A 20821-nucleotide genomic window follows, 5' to 3' on the forward strand; every position below is an offset into this window, starting at 1 on the left:
TAGGGTGTTCTCGGCAAAGGGGTCCAAGATTAGCTCCATAGAACAGCAGGACTGGAAGGATTCTCAGAGAGCAGAGGAGGCAGGAAATGATCTGTTTTTGTTCAGTAAAAGTAGACCATCCAGAGAGGCAGAGATGAAACTCAAGCTGTAAGCAGTAAGTGGGTAACTCCTCCTCCTCTTAGAATTATGGCAAAGTGTGAAACAAATTTGATTCTGGGGAAGACTAGGATGGAAGATGGTTTCACAACCAGGTCAACTAAAAGGAAGATGCAGGATCAGTCAGAAGAGGAAACTTGGGAGACACATGATTGCTTCCTGCAAGTTTGCAGCCTGCAGGGTCAGCTCTGCTCTGTGTAGATCCAGAAGGCAGGCTGGTCTAGAAGGCTTCAGTGGCAGAGAGGCTAACTATGGGGAAAGTGCTGTCACAAGAATGTGCATGGAAGGGTCTAGAGCATCTGCCCTTTGTGTGGGGTAGTGCAATGCAGAGGGAGGTAGACCCTCTCAGCAGAATGAGGGACTTCCGGGATGGAAGTTTGGCTCGGCGGTGGCCCCTAGGAGGCAGTCCCTTGATTTCATTTGCAGGTCTCCTAGTGTTTGCCCTGATGGACACCTTCTTGTTCGTGAGTCCTATGCAGGACGTGGGTAGGGAGAGGTGGCGGGTTACCAGGCCAGGGAGAGGCAGAAGGTCACACGGCGCAGGATGGACACGCGGAACAAGTCAGATAAGCCATGCTTGACCTTGGCTAAGATAATGTCTTTCTGCAGGTTGGACTTCAGCTCCTTGGGACACAGGAGAAGGGGGAAGTGCTGTTAGTAGGCCTTGCTGGTAGTAGGGAAGTAGGTTCAGGCCTTGTTCTTCTAGAGGATTCGTTGGGGGAGCAGATAGGGTGTGGCTGTAAGCTGAGGAAACAGAGGCGAGCGAGGCGGCCACGTGGCCGTGCCCTAACTACTGTCCCTTCCTACCTACCTCCACGGTGAGCTTCTTTCCTTCCTCCTTCTTGCCATTGATGGTAGCCACCCTCTGGAGTGTCTTCAGGGCCTTTGAGACTTTTCCAGACAGAACCAGCCACCGTATGGACTCTGGAACCCACCTGGGGGCCAGAGTCAAAGCACAGCGGCTCCAATTCCAGAGTCTCTTTTGAGGCATCTGCGTCTGGGGCCATGGGACAGGAGACCCAGAAACCTGAGGTGCCTAGTGCATTTTCCGAGGAACTTCACGTTGGCCTGCCTTTGTACCTGGGGTGCCTCTACTGAGCACACATTTCAGCACTCTGTTCCCCCACTTCTAAAAAGCCTTCCTCTGTCTTCAACCTAGGTCTCTTGCTGTTGGCTCTATTCCTTAGCTGAGAGTCCCAGGGACTAGGCTAAGGTGGGTATAGTTTGGGAAGGGAATGGCATACCTGAGGCTGGTCAGCTGGAGGGTCATTTACCTCTTCCCCCTTAACCTTCCTTGCTCTGGATTCCTTCAGGGCCTTTGGAGGGTGGATATTGATCACCCTCTCAGACCCCTGCTCCCAGCGTTCTGAGTCTGTTGCTCAGGGGCTTTGTGATTCCATTTCTACCTTGGCAGTCCTGTTCCTGCTCTACACTGGCAAGTGTCTTCACCTGCTTTGCGCCTCAACATCATCATCATCATCATCATCATCATCATCATCATCATCATCTGTCACTCACTTCTGTGTATGTGCTGTATAGGATCCTGTGCCTAGCGGAGGACCCAGACCCAAGGCAACAACCGTGAAGGAGCTCCTGTCATGCTTCCTGCCTGAGCCCAGGAGTCCTGCCTTGGCTCCCTGAGAGTAATGACAGCGTTGGCTCCCGGTCAACAGCCTTCCTGCAGGCTAGCCCCATGAAACCTGGGGGGAATCGGCAACATCATCCCCATCTTATCTAGAAAAATCTTGATACTCAGAGTGGGTGACACCTGCCCCAAGTCACAGGATAAAGGGCCCAGAGTTTTCAACTGTACTCTGCGGACCATCTGCCCGTTTTGTCTCCTGACTCTGACGGCTCCCACGCCAGGTCCCATGCCTTTCTCTCTCACTTTCAGATTGCCACTGTCCGAGTTGAAGTTCCATCACAAGCCTGTACTTTTCCGCGTAACAATCTCTAAGCCTCAGCGTTCTCATTTTTGGACAGGGACGATAATGCTCTCATCAAACAGAGCCGGTACAAGGATCAGAGACAACACTGATCATTGTCCAGAATGAGGTCTTACACATAGTTTATAAACAGTTGTGCCAAGGTTTCATAGCCTGGCCTCCGAATGCTTGTGACATCCCGTGCTTCGCCTTCAACCGTGAGTTATGCACACTAATTTCCTGTTTTTCTGTGTGGCTTTGGGTCGAACACATTGATGATGAGTTTTCTGTCCATCCTGGGTTTCCCACCAAACCACCTCAATTCTCACAGATTTCCAGGCTGAGGCTCCACTTTGGATAGTCTTTGGTACTTTAAATCTGAAAACCTCCTAATTCTGTAGATACTTCCTTTAAAATGTCTTTCGGAGTTCTCCCCTGAGTCATTTATTCTATAACAGTCCCCTTCCTTCTATCCTTAGCCTCATCATGTGGGTCTATATTTCAGGGCCTTTAAAAAAAAAAATTCCCACAAGCAAAACTTTGGCCAGGTCTGCCATCCCCATAGACATCTCTAAACTTTTCCACCCTCTTCCATGTGAAGCTAAGGCTTTCCTGGCTTTCTGTGTTCATGGTGGACCAGGCCCCTCTCATCCACGTCAACTCATGCCCCTTCTTTAGCTGCAGGCGACCCCCCCCCCAGGCCCCCGTGCTCCCCATACCTGCTCTGTCCTACGGTATGTTCCAGCACATGTAATCCTTCCACCCTGGAGAGCCTTCCTTGACTCTGGCACAAGGGAGCTGTGCACAGATGGAGCTGCATAGTCAGGTTAGGCATGGGACCCTTACTTGTCCCCGGTGGAACCGGGGAATAGAAAAGGACATCAGAGGGCCACATACCAAGATGACAGGGAGAAGACGAAGAAGGGAACAGATGTGGTTAACTGTAGCCAGCGCCACTGAGGAATGGCATAGGCCAAGCCGGGCAGAATGAACTGGCCAAAGGTGTAGCAGTACCCAATTGTTGTTGACGAGATGGCTCGCATGGAGGTGGGTACCCATTCCACATCTGTGGGAGGAACCCAAGAACCAGATGAGGGTGTGGCCAGGCCCCAGGCACCTCTCTGTGCAGTGGTATCATCTTCTGCCTCCCGGCAGCTACCCGACCTCATCTGATCCCCAAGGGTTCAATTATCACCATTTTGTAGATATTGTACCTGAAATTCAAGGGCGCAGGACTCAAGCCTGGGCCTCTCTCCTCCCCAGCCTACTTTTAATATGTCTCTCCACTGGCAAGTGGATTCCCTTGCTTTGCACCTACACTTCATCATCTGTCGCTCATTTCTGGGTGTGCACCGTGTAGGATCCTGTGTGCCTAGCGGAGTACCCAGACCCCAGGCAAGCCTTTACAGTTTCACAGCCGCTGTAATTTTGTTTGTGGTTTCCGTTAAATTCAGAAGGGTCTTGAGAAATCAAAGGTAGGGCCTCTGGGTTGAATCAAGCCCACTCTCTTAGCTTTTTGCCTGGGGCTCCCCAATGCCTTGCCCGGCAGCACCCCCCCCCCCATCCCCCACCGTGGCTCACTCAAGATAACAGTGCTCAGAGTAATGCCTGAGATGCTGCAACCACACAGGAACCGGAAGATTATGTAGATGGGGAGGCTGGGGCTGAAGGCAGCACCTGAGCCACTGGCTGCCAGCATTAGATAGCTCCAGATCAGGATGGGCTTGCGGCCAAACCTGCAGCTCAGAAGAGAGGAAGGGGCAGGTCAAGCCACTGTGCGTGTGCCAAATTGAGTGACTTTGCAGGCTTTGGGGCAAAGGGCTAAAGGCAACCCCACCCCACCCCAATCCTCACTCAAGGAGAAGATGGAGTAGTTGACCCCCACAGCAGACAGAGCCTTGCTGATAATTGCTGTTATTCAACAAGTCTGCAGTAGGATCATTGAGTTAATGAGTTACTTCCTCCATTGCAGCTTAGCTGACTGAGCAGAGGTCAAAAGACCATGTATTTCTGAGCGACTTGTCTGTCTGAGTTTACACTATGGAGCAAGAATACTGGGTCCAAACACCTGGGTCAAGAGGCCAGATGATTCAAGTGAGGACTTTGGGACAAAATGAAAGCTATGGCATGACAAGGGAACAGTGTCTGCCCAGAGGGGACTGTCCTTCCCACTACCCCCAGCTTTTGCTTCTTTGGGGTACCTGGGTAGAGCAGTGTTGGGAGGGGGATGTACGTGGAATGTGCTTCCAAGACTCACCTGTCTGACAGTTCTCCAAACACAGGTCCTCCAATCAGTATGCCTGCCATGAAGATCGACTGAGCCATCTCCTTCAGTTTGTTGGAGCTGCACACCAAGTCCCACTGCACAGAGCAATGTAGGATCCGCTTAGCTCACTGCCCCTAGCCATGCTCAGCCTGCGCGAGCGTGCGCATGCACGCACGCACGCACGCACGCACGCACGCACGCACGCATACTAGCAGCCACTCACACGCCTTGGCTTCCCTGAGCCTGGTCTTTGACTACCAAGCACCAATACTTTCTGCCTATGGGGGTTCCTTGGGTCCTTGAGCCATGATTGTGTGATGACATCCCTCAAGTGTGTGTGACCCATTGTGTGGCTTACAGAGGCTGCTTAGCTGCTCCATCGACCTGTCCTCATCCTCTTCCATGGAAAGCGTGTCTGTGCCCTGCAGCATTCGGTTCGCCTCCTCCTTTCCGCCATATATCCAAGGCTAGTCCCTCCACCTGCACCCTTGACCGCACCTTTCCTTCTCTTAAGCTCTCCTCTTCTGGTCCGTCCCTTCCTTTCTCGTCTCCTCTCTTCTCTTTCTCTCCCAACTCTTCTCCATCAGTTTTCTGCATGCAGTTTCCTTTCTACACTCCCTCCGATTCTCTTGCGCAGGAAACTACCCTTGCTGCCACCCGTCCTCCTCTTCACTCTGTTCTGAGTTCTGTCCTGACCCACGCACTGAAGCTGTGCTTGCCAAAGCCACCCACAGCTGCTTTGTTTCCCCATACCACAGACCTTCTGCATCCTGCCCTGCCTTAGCCCTTGGCAGCCTCCTTCCACCTGGCTCCTTCCTCCCCCCACTGCCCCCCTCCCCCCCGGGACTCCCTCTGGATCCTTCTCTCTCCCCAGATAATGCCACTGCTTTCTAAGTCTTATGTTACTCTTTATCACAAAGAGCCCAGATCCATTTCTGTGGCCCACTCTCTTTTCTGGCCTTCAGAGCATCAGTGTCTGTGGCCTACTTGAAAACACTGCCTGGATGACATCCCACAAACACCCTAGACTTAACAGGACTTGTCATTCCACTCTTTGTATGGTCCCATGTGTGCCAAATGGCAACCCTGTCTTTTAAAAGTGGGTGGTTTTTTTTTTTTGTGAAATTTACATGACTTTGAACCTGCGAATCATAATTAGCGTTACATGTGTGGAGAACACTGCCATGTTTTTGATATACGTGGAGAAAATAAAATCATGCCAAGGGAACCTATCTGTCACCTTTCCTACTTCATATTTTTTGTGATGATTCATTTAAAGTTTTCTCTTTTAGTTATTTTGATACTCAATTCATTATTAGGATTACAGTCACCCTGCTGTGCAACAGAACAGCTAAAACTGTGTATCCATTGATGACTGGCTTCTCTGTGCCAATCCTCCAGTCCCCAGCCTCTGACAAATATGAGTCCGTACTCTGCGCCTAAGAATTCTACTTTTTAGATTCCACATATAAGAAGAGAACCTGCTGGTGTCCCTGTTTTGACTCTTGCCTCTCTCTCCTACCCATGATGTCCTTGTGTTCACAGACATGCGGTAGAGAAGCCAGGAACGTTAAACACACAGGATTGTCTCTTCAAAGGGGGACATGCATAATCTGTTTTCTACCCCAAGACCGAGAATGTATGTGGTTAATAACTTGGTGGCCTGTGCTGTCTGTATAGGGCCAGGCCACACCCGATTTCTCCAGACTCTTTGGCTTATATCATTCATTCTTTCCAGACCAGTGGCTCTCAACCTGCGGGTCATGACCCCTTTGGGGGCCAAATGATGCTTTCACAGGGGTCAAATATCAGATATCCTGCATATCGCATATTTACATTATGATTCGTAACAGTAGCACAATTACAATTATGAAGTAGCAACAAAATAATTTTATGGTTGGGGTCACCACAACATGAGCTATATTAAAGGGCTGCAGCATTAGGAAGGTTGAGAACCACTTCCCTAAACCTTTATCTTGAGCCTTGTTTCTCAGACCATCTACAGAACCCATCTTTATGGAAGAGATCACATATATTTTGCAGTGGGTTTAGATGTAGTCGTCACTTAATCTTGCGTACAAAATCGAGTTAAGTTCTGTCAACAGAAAAAAAATTCCAAAATTGTACTGTACTCAAATATGCCTACAATAAACTATCTGGGGCCAGCCTCTAGAAGTTTGAACCAACACGAGGTACTGATTTGTGTCGAACTGGATTTCTTTCTTGCCTCACACAGATCAAAACTCTGCTGGCCCTGGTGTTTTCTGAGACCCCACCCCCACCCTCAAGTTTCTAATATATATTAGACGGGGTCTCTCTCTCTCTCTACAGCACTGGATGTCCTGGAACTCATAAACCAATCTGGCCTAGACTTCACAGTGATGTGTCTGCCTCTGCTCACTGAGTGTTGGGTTAAAGGTGTGCGCCAGGACACTCAGCTGCATTTGCCTTTGAATCTGGATGTTTCTGCTTTTTCAGATGTTTTTATCCGATGTGTGTGTACGAGGGTTTTGCCTACATAGGTGTATGTGCACCATACATGTGCCTGGAGCCTCCAGAGGTCGGAAGAGGATGTCAAAGCCTCTGGAACCAGAGCTACAGATGGATGCTCGTGAACTGTCACGTGGGTGCTGGAAACAAAAATTAGGTCCCCGCAAGAGCAACAGGTGCTCTTAACTGCTGAGCCTATTCTGTAACCTCTCTCTCTCTCTCTCTCTCTCTCTCTCTCTCTCTCTTTTTAAATCACAACTGCCTTAATATAGGCCTCACCATCTTGCCCTTGACTGAGCAGTGGCAGCTGATGTCTACGGAGGGCTCGCTGTAGCGGTCACTGTCCTAAAGTAACCTTTTCTATACTTTACTTTCTTTAACCCTCACACCCCATCTCTGTGTTATGTTCCCATTCCTTGTTCCCAGGGGGCAAGAAGCAGTCTCCGAGCAGATTGCGGCGATGGGCAGGCTCATAGCAAGTCTTCTCCGCTCTTCCGCCAGCGACACGAGTGGTTCTTGGGTTCCTAGTTTGCTCGGGCTACTCTCTTGTCGGCTGGGTAGAGATACTCGCTCCCCTGCTGAGAGGTTTATAAAGCCCGCTATGCTTTGGCCGGTCAACCTGTCTGCTCTAACCTCTGCTAATCCCAGCACACATTCCTTGCTCCAGACATCCTGAATTACTTGTGTAATGAAGTGAAGAATGTTGCCTAGAAATGCCTCCCTAGAAGTAAAGTGTGGAGACGGCTCACAGAGCCTTTCTACCTTTCTCTTCTGGAAATGAGGCAGGGTGGGGGGTGGATGAAGACTCCAGGTCTTCTTCCGGCTAGCTTCAGGTGCCCCAGCAAATCCAGGAATCCTGGTAGCCACTTCTAACAGGGAAGGGGGGCGGGGGTCTACGTGGAGTGGTGGGAGGGCAGAGGAGGAAGTGACAGGATACAGGAGGAAAAGAAGCAGGACAGGGGTGTCCGGAGAGACCTCTGGTGCTTTATGCCGGCTTAACCACTTCAGGAAAATCTAAAGCAAAGGTTACTGTCTACATAAAGTAGCTCAACTCCTCCCTTTGCAGTAAAACGCACACACTTCCTGTGTGATGCGGTTAGCTCCGGGGAGTCATGTGGTTCTCGATAAGAAAGTGAGACTGGATGGTGTTATGTGGCATTTCTACCTCATTGGCTTAAGAGGGACTCACTGGCCTCGACTTATACATGCTTTCTCCTTTCCTATGGGAAGGAACAGTGATGGCTGCCACGATCCTGGGAGCCAAGTGCTGAAGGTGGCAGAGCAGCTGTCAGTCCGGGTCCCTGGATGACCCCAAGGAGCAGATCTAACCATCAGTCTGAAAGGCTACTTCTTTCAGAACTCTTACAGAAGAAATTTCTTTGTCAGTAATAGTCCAGCCATGACTTATTGTTGAAGCATTTGTTATAGCCATGAAAAATTGCAGATGAAAATGAAATTCGTATCACCCTCCGTGTCTGCACGAGAGGCCAAATGGTCTATGAGGAAAACTGCCTCCCTTGTGAGATGTGTGTATGGTGGGGTGGACAGTATCTGGCACACTAACTCTGTTAGCGAGGAGAGGAACTTCATTCTTTACAGTCAGATTGGAAAACCACAACATGGTGTCCCCTGGAGCAGTACCAGCTTTCAGTAAAGCTTAGAAGGTCCCCTGTGGCTAAATACTGAAAATAAAGCAAACGGCAATCACATTGTAAATTGGTTTTAAAGACTTCATGGGTATCAAAGCTCATCAGAAGTGATGAGAAAAATGTGGTCATGACTGACCTGCAGGTTAACACAGACTGTAGGGTGTAGGTCTGAGACCCACAGCCATTGTGAGTTGATGGTGACCCCTCAGAAGGTACACTGAAGTTCTAGCCTCCTACAGTGGGAACCAAGTTGGTTTAGATATAATTAGCTGAGTTGCAGTGAGGCCAGAGCGGGCAGGAAGGGCCGCTGGAGGGAGAGGAGAGGAACACACGTAGGATAGGACGGAGGCAGAGCTTGGGCTGGTGGACACACAAGCCCAGCAGTGCTGAGGCGTGTCAGCAATCACCTGAAACTAAAAGGTACAAGGGAGGATTTCTTGGAGGGCCTTTGTAAACAACATACTGATTCTGTGGGTTTTGCAATTCTGGTCTCCAGTTCTGTGAGATAATAAATTCTGTGCTGCTTTAAGCTACCTGGTTTGGGGAATTTTGCTGGAAACGAATGAACCATAATTCTGTGATGTGTGATGCTTCTGTTGGCCTGATAGGCGGTGATGGGAAAGGGTTTGGGATAGACGAGGAAGGCACGTGTGGAGCAAACGGGAGGGGTTTTTAAAGGCATCCCAAGTTTCTGAGAGAGGAACATCCTGGATGCTTTCTGTAGGACTCGCTGTGCAAAGCCCCTGGGAGGGTCCTGTTAAAGCCTGTAGGGGAGGGCTTGACATCAGGAGTGTTTTCTGTGCTGCCCTTATCCGGGGGTCCATAGGCTGGTGCAGTCCTTGGATTTAATCAGGTTTTACTCGGAGTCGGAAAAAAGAAACAAACGGTTCCTTTGCTGTTTTTCACGTGTTAGGATCCCCTTGCTCAGGAACGTTGCCTGTCCTTTGATAATCTTTTCTGAGTGCCAGGGGCGTCTCTGGGTGGTCAATTCATGTGTGTGAGGTGGATGAATGTCTGAGCACTCTGACTCCCAGTGTAGGTAAATTGCCCCTTGTCTCCCCAGCTCTGGTTTCACTACCAGGAGGGTACATGCTAAGCTGAAGCCTCCTAGCTGCTCATCTCCTGATTTTCCCCTCCTATCTTCTGTAGATCCTCTGAGGGCAGAAGACATCTCACCTGACTTTTTGTCCCTGGCAACTCACAGAGTAGCTAGTTATAATACATGTTAGTATTTGTTTAACGAATAATGAATGAATGAATGGATAAACAGGGATCGGATATTATACATAGTTTTACTGATGAGGCCCAGAGAGGTAAAAGGTGATGTGCTAATTGGAGGAACCAGACACTAGCTTCTTGGTGCTTTGCTCCTGCCCTGGTGCTTTGCTCCTAGCCTTGTAATTCCTATCAGCTCCGGTCTGTGCTACATAGCCTTTTTGCTCTTCATAGCCTAGTCCTGTACTGGATTTCTTCCCCCAGTCTTATAGCATAGCTAAGCTCCAAGGGACTGGTTTGGGAAGGAAAGGACAGAAACCTCAGCCTGGCCTGGTACATCGGTACCAGGGAGGAAAGAAAAGGGGCTACCCTGTTCAGGGGGCAGCTTTGCATGCCACAGCAGAACAGTACCACTAAACTGGTGCTGCTATGACCTCATTTTCATAAAGAGCCCATGGCTCCGATAATGCATGGCTTGGTTCATTTCAAGGCAGTGACTAAGCATAGACCTGCAGGATCTCACACTGTGGTTCTGGGCCAGGACTACAGCTCCCAGATGCCCCAGTGTGTGCTGTGTTCTGAGCCCTGGGCTGCCAGACGGAAGACTTAAACATGGGAGTCATTGTGCTGCTAGATGGCATAGTGTAGTGTGGCATTGTGTTAATCAAGATCAGAGCCCACTGGTCTGGTCAAGGTCCAGAGATACAGGTTTAGGAGTTAGGGCAGCAGCAAGAGTAGCCAGGAGGCCCCTCAGAGGGTAAGCAGGCTGGATGATATAGACAGTCGCCACAAACCATTCAGGAGGCAGACTACAATCAAACAAAAGGATGGGTTTCCTGCTGCATGTGGAGAAAGCTAACTTAACCAAGATTTCACATGATGCCAGAGTCCTCAGCTGTATCCGTAGGTACTTGGTACCTACTTCTTAGAGCTGTGAGTGATTTAAGGAATGAAAAGCACCCAGCTCTAAGTCTTGAAGACACTGTCATCTCAAGTCACAGTGATCATATAATAATAATAATAATAATAATAATAACAACAACAACAACAACAACAACAACAATATTATTACTATCATCATCATCATCATCATCACATGTTCAATGGCATGTGACGTGGTACAATAATGGGTGTGGTCCTGGGGTCAGGGTCTCTTGGCCCAGCATCACAGCTATGTAGAATCCCATCTGGATCTGAGCCCAGTGCCATTTTCTATAGGATGGTGAGGATGGGACCCGACTGGCCTGCTCACAACAGGAGGAAAGTAAAGCAGCAGCAGCAGCTCCAGGGCCTGCGTGCAGTTGATGTCTACCAAGTGAGCTCTTGAACTTCAAAAACTACAGAGTGCCTCTAGGACCCCTCAGATGATCAGGAGCTTCTTACATAGTGGCTTTCACTGGGGTCAAGCTGGGCAGAAATGTAGGCATGGTGAAACTCCCAAGTCCTTACTGGCGAGTTAGATGAGAGGCTGAGGAAGAGGTGGCAGAAGTGGGTACCTGAAGCAGGGCAGAGGGCAGCCAGTGGGGCTGTGAAGCAGGACTGGGACTGAACATAAGAGACAGACAGATAAGTGTTCTGAATTTGGGTATTTGGTGATGACGATGGGGGAGATCAAAGGGGGCTGACCCCGGAGCAGGAGTCCTGTAAGGGTCCTCTCTTGGGTAGAGATCATGGGCTTCTTGTTGCTCCAGAAACAGATCAGGAAGGTAAAAAGCCCCAGAGAGGAAGCCCAGGGCCTTAGAAGTATGCATTTTGCTCACTTGAGGCTGGAGCTGGGCCCAGAGGGCCACAGGCTGGGTGAGCCTCAGTGTATGTGAGCCGTACTCCAGCAAACCTAGGGCTCAGCACCCAGGCTCTCACGCCTTCCAGTTATAAAAGAAAGGCCTTTGTTTCCTCTCAGCGTCCTAGTTAAAGCTCGGGAAAAGGCCTCATGGCTTCTATCACATGGGAGGCAGAACTCTACTCTACCCCACCCCAAGTGCTTGGAGGTCACATTTGCCATGGGTGGAATGAACAGAAGACCAGAGAGCCCTGTGCTTGTTCTAGCTGGCTTTGGCCATTAATGGTTCCAGCGGCCGGGCAGGGCAGAGACCCTTCTTATGTCCTCAGAGAATTAGAGCTTAACGGAGAACTAAGTGATGTCTGACACAGACAAGGGTGCAGCGCCTGGGAGGACTTCTGCAGTCTCCTGATTCACACCACCTCAAGGAATGGCATGGTGACTGGAAATTGGGCTGGCACAAAGATAAATTGATGCTCGCCGGGATCCTGCAAGCTCTGCTCTTGGCATGGCACCCCGGGGGCCCACCTGAAGAGCAACCTGGAGAGGAAACGGTTTCCCAGCGGCCAGTAGTGGCTCTGTAGATGTGAGAGGAGCTCACCAGGTATTTAACATTATTTAGGCACTTACTGCATACCTAGCCCAGGGACTCGATTAGTGGCCTGTCTTTCCGTTTCCTAATCTATGCAAACAGAATAGTCAAGGTGCTTAAGTGAAAGGGTTGTGAGGATTACATGAACACACACACACACACACACACACACACACACACACACACACACACACACACACACACACACACCTGTACCTATCCAGCAGTTACCTAACCAGTAAACTCACACACCATGATTGTGATGAGGCCATTTCACTATTTCTTGTAAGCCTGCCTTTTCTTCCGTCAGTTCCTCCTTCTCCACCTTCCTCCCTTCTTTTTTCTTTTCCCTTTTACCCCCTGAGACAGGATCTTTCTGTTTAGTCCCAGGTGGCCTGGAAGTATTTAGCCTAGGCTGGCCTTGAACTCCTGCCTCAGCTTCCACGTCTAGCGCCTTCTCTTTAGGCTGTTTGTTCCTTCAGTTCTATGTTTCTGGTGCTGCCTTTTATTCCTTTCCATTGTCTTCCCAGGTGCGTAGCAAACCTCCCGCACACTGGGGAAACGTATAGGCACGTCTTTGATTTCCTATCTGCTCTTTTCCTCCAACATCTGTTCAGTCACCAAGTCCCACAGGTTCCGATTCCCTATTCTCCCCTGGGTTCCAAATCTACCATCCTATCTATCTGTCACATCTGTCCTGTGCAGCTTGCCACCAGCTCTCCCTGCTGCTGGACCAGAACTCTCCCAAAAGCCACCCACTCTCTGTCCCACAGAGTGAGGCTCTGCAGAAGGTGACCTGAGCCTGCCCTACTCCTCCTTAAACACCACCACATCCGGCGGCTCCCTAGCCCTTGTTACACATTTTTGCCTTTGTGACCACAACAGCGCCCCTGCTATCCTCTCCTGCCCCGTGTCTGGTGAGCCACCATGCCTGGCTGTTCTTGTCTATTCTTTGGTCTTTACACATCTGTGACTTTGCTTCGGAGATGCTGTGCCTCTTCTCTGGGGTGTGCTGCCCACCACTTGGGCCCATTCCCTCTCTTTTATGTCCAGAGCAAGCCCTCTAGGACCCCCTGACCCCCTGCGCTGGTTAGAAGCCTCTTCACTGGCTTTTCAGACTCTTAAGATTATGGAAAAATTTATTTATTCCATCCACAAATATTTATTCTTCAGAGTCTCTCCTTTATGCCAGGTACTGGGGACACAGCAGTGAGTCCTGTCTCAAGAAGAATGCAGATCCTACTAAACTACTGACCCCTACAGAGAGGCACCTGCGTCCCTTCTGAAAGCACCTGAAAAGCATCTGTAAGCATCTGAAAGGTTAATGTCTTCTTTCCCTCTGGCCTTCGCATTCTGCACTGTATGACACACTGTGCCCAGTGTTTTGGATACTTGGTGCATTCTGAATGCTGTGCTTGACACAGAGCAGAAAAATAGTGGATGTGACAGGGAAGACGGATAGTCTAGGGGACATGAGTGTAGCAAATGTGCTCCTCGGGGGCTCAGCTCTGGTGACCAAGCCTGCTTACTCACAGTGTGACCCTGAGCAAGCTCCTAAGCTCTCTGGGCTTCAGTCTCCCCATCTGAAAGATGGGGTTTTGAATGTTAATAACTTTATAGCTGTCAAAAAAAAAAAAGCACAAAATGGTTAACATTTGTAAGATGTTTAGGACCATGTCCGTCTGGCATATAACAAATGCTTCATAGAGAATAAATATTTGTCAACTACATGGATAATTATATAGATGGTGTGGATGGTCTGGAATTTAAATCCTCCCTCTTTCCACAGAAGGTCAGGCCTGAGCCTCCATTTCCTCATCTTGGAAGTGGAAAAAGGGGACTGCACTCCCTTGGGATTCCAGGAAGCCTAGGCCCATAGGGTGGCAACCCTGGGACTGTATTTGCAAGGCAAAGGTCTTCCAATGAGGCAATATTTGGATCCTACACTTGTGGGGAGTCACGGGGTTGCCTTTGTGGAGAACCCTGCAATCTTATGGCCTAAGGCTTCCCTTGAACTTTGTCCATGGGAGCATTTTACTTTAAATTCCAGCAAAGAACAGCTGCTCTCTTCCCTGGGCCCCTCAACAGCAACAAAACAGCCGCATGCATCCACACACCAGAGCCCTGCAGAGCACCCAGATGTGCCTGGAAGCCAGTAGACCTTCAGTGAACACTGACCCCCATTTCCTCATTTTTCCTCCCATCACAGCCTTCTGACTGGCTTGTCAGTTCATCGAAGGGTTTGATTTAACTTTGTTTCCTTAGAATGACAGGTGAGAAAGTCAGCCACTCCAAGAAAGGTGCCTGAGAAGTGAGTGCGTGCGTGGATGACTGACCGCCCTCGGGATCTGCTCAGGAGTTTTTCAACCTCTGCGTCATGGAATTCCTCTTCTGCCCGCCCAGCCTTGCAATGCTTTGCACATGACAGAATGCCCCTCTTCTGATTAACCCTTGCCTGCTGTGCTAGTCTCAGCTCCAGAGACACTTCTTGAGGGCGGCTCCGTCCAATGCCCACCCCTTCCTGGCCCTATAACTTGTCCAAGGGTGCAAGGTCACAGTCCAAAGTCACTGCACAGCATGAGGTAACAAGTCATTTTACACTTCCTCGTGTGGTGTTTTCATCCACTGATGCTGACCAACAAGGCTATCACAGCCCACTAGGAGCGAGGACTGTACAGTTTTGAATCCATGGAGCTCAGTACTGTGCTGCGGATTGAGGAATGCTTGGGCTCTTGAGTATGAAGGAACCAAACCACTCAGTTCATATGCGATAGCGCTGGCCTCCTTCCTCTTTGCCCAGACCCCTGTCCTCCAATCCTGGGAAGTCAAGTGCCCCTGCCTGTCCTATCCACAAGTGCTGTACAGTGTGGGAGTACCTAAGGTAAGGTGGAGTGAGAGAGCGTGCCAGACGTACCTCTGTCACAATGGTGTCTCTGGTGCCGTTGTAGATCCAGCCATCCAAGCATGGCTCGGTGGCCCCCTGGGTGGCATTGGGAAGACTGGCGTTGGGCAGATGCACGAACCGGAGACACCTCGCAGGTTTTCCATTCTGGCCCAAAGGGAGCACCCAGGGCCCCATAGAGGCATTGGGGGGTGGGCGACAGTGGTGGGCAGGGGTGGTGGCTGTGAAGATCTGTAGCAAGTTGTGGTTGGCCATTCCAAGGATTGGGAGGGCCAGCAAGGTCACATGCAGGTACTGGAAGGGGCCCATGCTTCCAACACGATCCAGAATTTCCGAGAAGGTCATGGCACCAGGCAAGATGAACCAAAACTGTATGCAGGGCACATCAGGCCAAAAAGAGGGGTTTGTGTGTGTGTGTGTGTGTGTGTGTGTGTGTGTGTGTGTGTGTGTGAGAGAGAGAGAGAGAGAGAGAGAGAGAGAGAGAGAGAGAGAGAGAGAGTGATATGTAGGTCTGTGGAGCATCATTGAACCACATGCCTGAAGACTTATCTAGTTACATGTGTGATCACACATGTGTGGAACTATGTTTGTGTACGTTAAAGATGTGGGGGCTCTGGTGTGTGGACACATAAGGTGTACCCCGCTGTGTGTAGGGATATTGGAATACCAGTGTGGATGCAGAAATGTGTGTACATTTAAGTTGTATATAGAGGCTGAGTGAATGCAGACATGGGACCCTGCACTTATTTGTTACAGGTGTGCATGCATGAGGCTGCACGGGCCACATAGTAGGGACCAAGGGTCCAAACTTGCATGTAGGTTGCACAGGCTGTAGGCATGTGAGCAGGAGGATAATATACATGCCTGATTGCTCCATGTGGGCTAGGAAGGACCCCCCCCCCCAAGCTCAAAACCTCCTTGCTGTTCCCCGGGGGCGGGGGGGCATCCCCTGTGCTGGAGTGCCCTAAGAGTCCAAGCAGCTCCCTGAAGGCATTAGGGGTTTGACCAGTTTCCGTGGGGAAGCAGGGCCTGGCTTTGCGGTGTTCTTGGGTGCTAGACTTAAGGGCCTCTTCTATCCCATCTCACCTGGTGGCTGGGGCTGTTGGATCCAGTGGGGCTGGAGGTGGCAGCGGCCCGCGCTCTGTCCTAGGGTCCGGCAGCTGCTGTGGTAGGGCAGCTCAGCTCTAACAAGCTGTTTGTGTCTCCCCCAGGGGGCCTTATATAAGGCATAAGCTGTTTCCTGGGCTAATGTTTGACTTTCTTTGGAGGATTAACATCCGGCAGGGAGAATGCTGTGAACCCACCAAGCCCAGATCTCCTGAGAGGGCTGCCTCAGCCAAGGCTGGTGGGGGTGGAGAAGCGGGTTGGGGGAACGGAGGATGGCTGAGCCTAGAGGGCTGCTGGCTGGACAAAGGGCTGAGTGGTCCAGGACACCTCTCCTAAGAGAGAGTCTGGGGAGGGATTCCTGTCAGAGGACTTGGAGCTGAGAATGACATTTCAGAGAGGTGGCGGTCCTGCAACTACTGTCTTTTCCTGCCTGGCATCTCCTGAGCAGGTACATGGAGAATGTTAGGGTACACACCAGACGGAAAGACCCAAGCACTGGTGCTTGTGGTCTCAGAGTTGCCACGCCTTGGGCTCCTGGAAAAACCAGGGCCATCCCTGACTAAGTCTCAGATGACAAGTGACCATTCTTCTGTCTACCCATGGACTCACCTGCCTTTCTCCACCTACTTCTCTCTGCAGTCCCTAGAGCTTTGTTTACTTCTCTGGGTATGGTTTAATTACCAAATAATATGCATTTCTTGTATAAAATGGAAACCTAACAAGCCAACACACACTGAGTAAGTACAGTCAGTCTCACCCAAGAGCCAACTGGGCAGGGAGTTTTGTGGTATCCTTGTGTGTCTTTTCTCCTACAGACCTATATCTAAGACGTGGTCTAGTAGGGCAACTTGAAGGCTGCCTGGCACTCACAGCAGCCCTACTGTTAGCCCAGAGTCGTCCGCAGTTGGAAACTGAGAAGTTAAGTAACTTGTTTAGGGTCCTCAGCCAAGAAGTAGGTCAGGGGTGTGGCTTCAAGCCCATTTCTGGCCTTAAGCATCTAGATATGCCTCTCTCTCTCTCTCTCTCTCTCTCTGTCTTCCCCTCTTCTCCTCTTCTCCCTCTCTCTCTCTCCTTTTTCTTCTTTTCCCTCTTTTTCCCTCTCCCTTCCCGCTTCTCTCTCCACCTCCCTCCCCTCTTTGGGTTTCTGAGACAAGTTCTCACTAATACAGTTCAGGCTGGCTTTCAACTCATAGCAATCCTCCTGCCTTAGTCTCCTCTCAAGTGCTGTGATTACGAACATGCACTGCCACTTCTGGTTTGAACCAGAGTTTTCCGAGAAGTCTGTGGGGCTGTACATTGTTTCTTCCCTAGTCAGGTTGGTTGCTTAACTTTCGTTGCCTTTTAAATCATGGCTGGCCTATTTAGGACTTGTTTGTATTTCCTGGAAGCCCTGGGGAGGCACCCTGTCCTACCTGTTGTGGGAACCAGAGAAAGGCCCACTTATTTATTTATTTATTTATTTATTTATTTATTTATTTATTTTCTGGTAGAGGTCTCCCATTCTATTCCCGCGCTTGCTTCTTAAAGGTGGCATCTGGCCCCTAAGCTAGGGCAGGGATCCTCCTGCTGAAGTGCCTGTCAGCTTGTCCCTCTGCCGCAGGCCAGGGTCAGCTGATGAACCCTGTCCCAGCCCCTCCTCTTCGCTTACCACCTGGACTCAGCAATTATTGATGTTCTCCGAGTGGCCCGAGGCAGGGTGAGATCTGGAGTCATCAAAGGAAGATTAAATTATACTCCAAGGCCGCCAAGGGGTTGTTTTAGGAAGGTTTTGACTGTGAGGCTTGCAGCAAGCTGGGCTGCTACAGCTAACCCCCTGTTCTGGGTGTTCACTCTCATAGAGATTTTCTGGTTCCTAATTGGCCTGGGTTGTCTGTCTGTTCCTGCCCCCGGTGGGATATTGTTTAAAGGCGCCTGGTGACTTCCCTGAGGCTACTGGGGTTGAGCCAGAGTATACACGGTCCAACTGCCCAGTGAGGGGCCGCTGTATCCGGGCAGCTCCCCCAGCCCCCAGCGGATGTGCCTGGGTTCCTGATCCCTGAATCAAGGCTATTGGGGGTTGCATGATGCTCTCGTATGACCTTGGGGGAAATCACCTCTTCCTGGGCATCTTCTCTTCGTTAGTTAAGTGGCTTTGGAAAAAGAAAAGAAAAAAAGCTCCCGAACCTCTTATTCAATAGTATGCTGGTATACTACAATCGAGTTGGTGCTCCAACTATGGAGGAGAAACAGTAGCCAAAATCAGACCCCCTTCACTTTCCTTAGTCACTCTTTCCTTGCTGTCTTCTTTCCCAGGCTGCCGCTGCTGTGGTCCTAAAATCAATGTGTTCAAATTTGACTTTAATTTTTAAAAAGAAATTATGTATGCAAGAGATCTTAACATGCTCAATGCATTTCTAATGGAAATAGGCTTTTCTTTCTTTCTTTTTTCCTCCTGTTTTTTTTTCTTTCTTCTTTTCATTTTTATTTAAATTCTTTCAGTCTCCTCTAAGGTGAATCTGAGCTCGGGTTCCCTGTAATGTCAGGTCCCATCAGGGGCGTGTGACATGACCAAGGAGACAAGAAATTCTCTAGTGCTTTCTCCTCCTCTTGTTTAGGGGGCTTTGGGGTCTAATACAAAGGAACACAGGCTGGGTCCCCAGCGTCTTTGACACCTTTCTAAGTCTTAATTCCCCCGAGGCAGGAAAGCTGCTGAAAAGGGAATCTCGAACAAGGGGCAGTAGGGATCCCACTGACTCCCCCCCCCCCCCCCCCCCGTACTCTCCCACCATGTATCCACCCACATGCCGGCTTGTCTATCTGAGGCCTCAAGCTGTGTTTATGTCTATCAAGTGTGCTTCTCTGAGTGGACAGCATTTCAGAAATAACTACAGTGCCGAGGAAGTCAAGCTTTAAGATGACCAGGCTGCAGGACTGGATCAGAATGGGCTGTCTGGAAGAGCTGACACCATCACTGGGCTTTGATGACTTGATAGGATGAGAGTTGGAGTGAGAGAGTGGTGAGGGCGGGGGACAAGAGGGCAGACCCTCGGCTTCTCTCTAGTGTGGCCAGGACATCCCTGTGACATTCTCAGAGGAGCTGGAGACCGCCTGGGCTTCTTCTCTGTCCTCCAGGAGTATGAGGGAGAAAGTGTCTGAAGCCTTTGCCCTCTGAGGAATCAGGAGTTGGCTCCGTCAAGTTCACTTAGCTCAGCGGGAGTTTCTTACTTCTCAGTTATTTTACTAGGCTGGCTGCCAGCAGCTGCTGCCTACCTGTTCTGCATCCCCTCAGGGGTTCAAGGCAAGGATGTAGCGTGTGCTTCTCCTGCGTGGGTGAGGACGGTAAAGCTAGACCCCCCCCCCCCCCGAGGTCTGGGTGCTGAGTTTCCCTAGTGGCTGAGCGGCAGCCTCTCAGCCTTAGCGTCAATCACTAACCTAGTAGAGACCTCAAATTCAGTTCTTGTGCTGGAGCAGCTCTAAGAAAATACCAGGTAAGAGGATGCCCTTAAACCCCTCTTCCTTGCACAGACCCACCCTACCGCTGTCTTCCTGGGGAGGAGACTTCCGTAGGACCGCCTGTGAATATCGACTCTAACATTTGTTAGCTGGACTTGAGCAAGTGGTAACTACCTGTTTAGGTCTCTCTCACAGACCGAGAGAAGGAAGAAAGGGTTGTGAGAGGGCAAGAGTGCTCCTGTAAGGGGCACACACTGGCAGACCTTTGAGGTGGGTGGGCATCTTGAGATCTTCCTAGTCAATTGGACTTAGTAGACTCTGGCCCAGCCATTTCTGCCTGAGGGCACCATGTAGCCAAGCAGCCTGGGCCTCAGCTGTTACAGGGCCCTTCCGGGACCCACATTTACGAGATCATGTTGTTGCAACAGGAGCCTGGCAGCTGAGTAGGGCCAGGGAAGGGCAGCTCCAAAGGGATAGCAGGGAGAGTCGCCCCCTTCTGGTTTACATCACAAACTGCACTTCTCCCTTGAAGATGGAGGATGCTCTGGAGGAAGAGCCCACTACATGTTTATATGGATTTGGAGGGAGTGGGGCCTCCCCCTACACTGGGCAAACATCCTAAGAATTTGAGGGAGAGGACCTGGTGCCAGCGCTGCATACCTATAGTCCCAGAGGCCAGCCTGGGCTATACAGTGAGACTCTGTCTTAAAAAATGACAAACAAACCAAAGTAAAACAACACTCCCCGCCCCCACCAAATAATCCTCCTCAAAAATTGCAAACAACAAATAACATTGAAAAAAAAAAACCACTAGTAGGAACGGGAGAGATGGCTTGGCAGTTAAGAGCACTGGCTGTTCTTCCAGAGGACCTGAGTTCAATTCCCGGCACCCACATGGCTGTCTGCAACTCTAGTGCCAGGGGATCCAACACCCTCACACAGACATACATGCAGGCAAAACACCAATGCACATAAAATAAAAATAAATAAATCTTCAAAATAAAAACCCACCAGTAACCCAGAACAAAAAGAATCACTACAACAAAAAGAACTCGAATGAGGGGATCCCAGGCTGGGGTACTTAGTTCCAACATGGTGGGACAAATGCCATGGTCCCCAGCACAGTTTTCTGTTTATCAAAGTCTTATAATAGGGTTGGCTGACTTCAGCGTTCAGGGGCCGAGGGTATGTGAAGGAATTGGGTGGGTCAGGTGTTGGCAACAGACTGTGTGTGTGTGTGTGTGTGTGTGTGTGTGTGTGTTTAAAGGGAGGTGTCGATAAAAATCTAGAGAGAAAAAGAGAGAAAA

General features: G+C 50.1%; 1 protein-coding gene across 1 annotated transcript in view; it reads right to left on the reverse strand.

Moving 5' to 3' along the window:
- The window catches only part of LOC311609536 (uncharacterized protein), a 33343-nt gene extending 17153 nt beyond the window's left edge, over window positions 1–16190 (reverse strand). Inside the window, exons 1-7 of the mRNA XM_084802726.1 lie at window positions 16062–16190; window positions 14988–15344; window positions 4339–4442; window positions 3663–3817; window positions 2979–3147; window positions 968–1091; window positions 665–780 (exon numbers count right to left, since the gene is read on the reverse strand). Coding sequence (XP_084658852.1) covers window positions 665–780; window positions 968–1091; window positions 2979–3147; window positions 3663–3817; window positions 4339–4442; window positions 14988–15320 — 1001 coding nt within the window. The 5' untranslated portion in view covers window positions 15321–15344; window positions 16062–16190. The remainder of the gene's footprint in view (window positions 1–664; window positions 781–967; window positions 1092–2978; window positions 3148–3662; window positions 3818–4338; window positions 4443–14987; window positions 15345–16061) is intronic.
- Between the last annotated feature and the right edge of the window lie 4631 nt (window positions 16191–20821).

This window comes from Acomys minous (genome assembly GCF_964271855.1).
Source record: "Acomys minous genome assembly, chromosome: 2".
In the NCBI taxonomy this organism is placed as follows: domain Eukaryota; kingdom Metazoa; phylum Chordata; class Mammalia; order Rodentia; family Muridae; genus Acomys; species Acomys minous.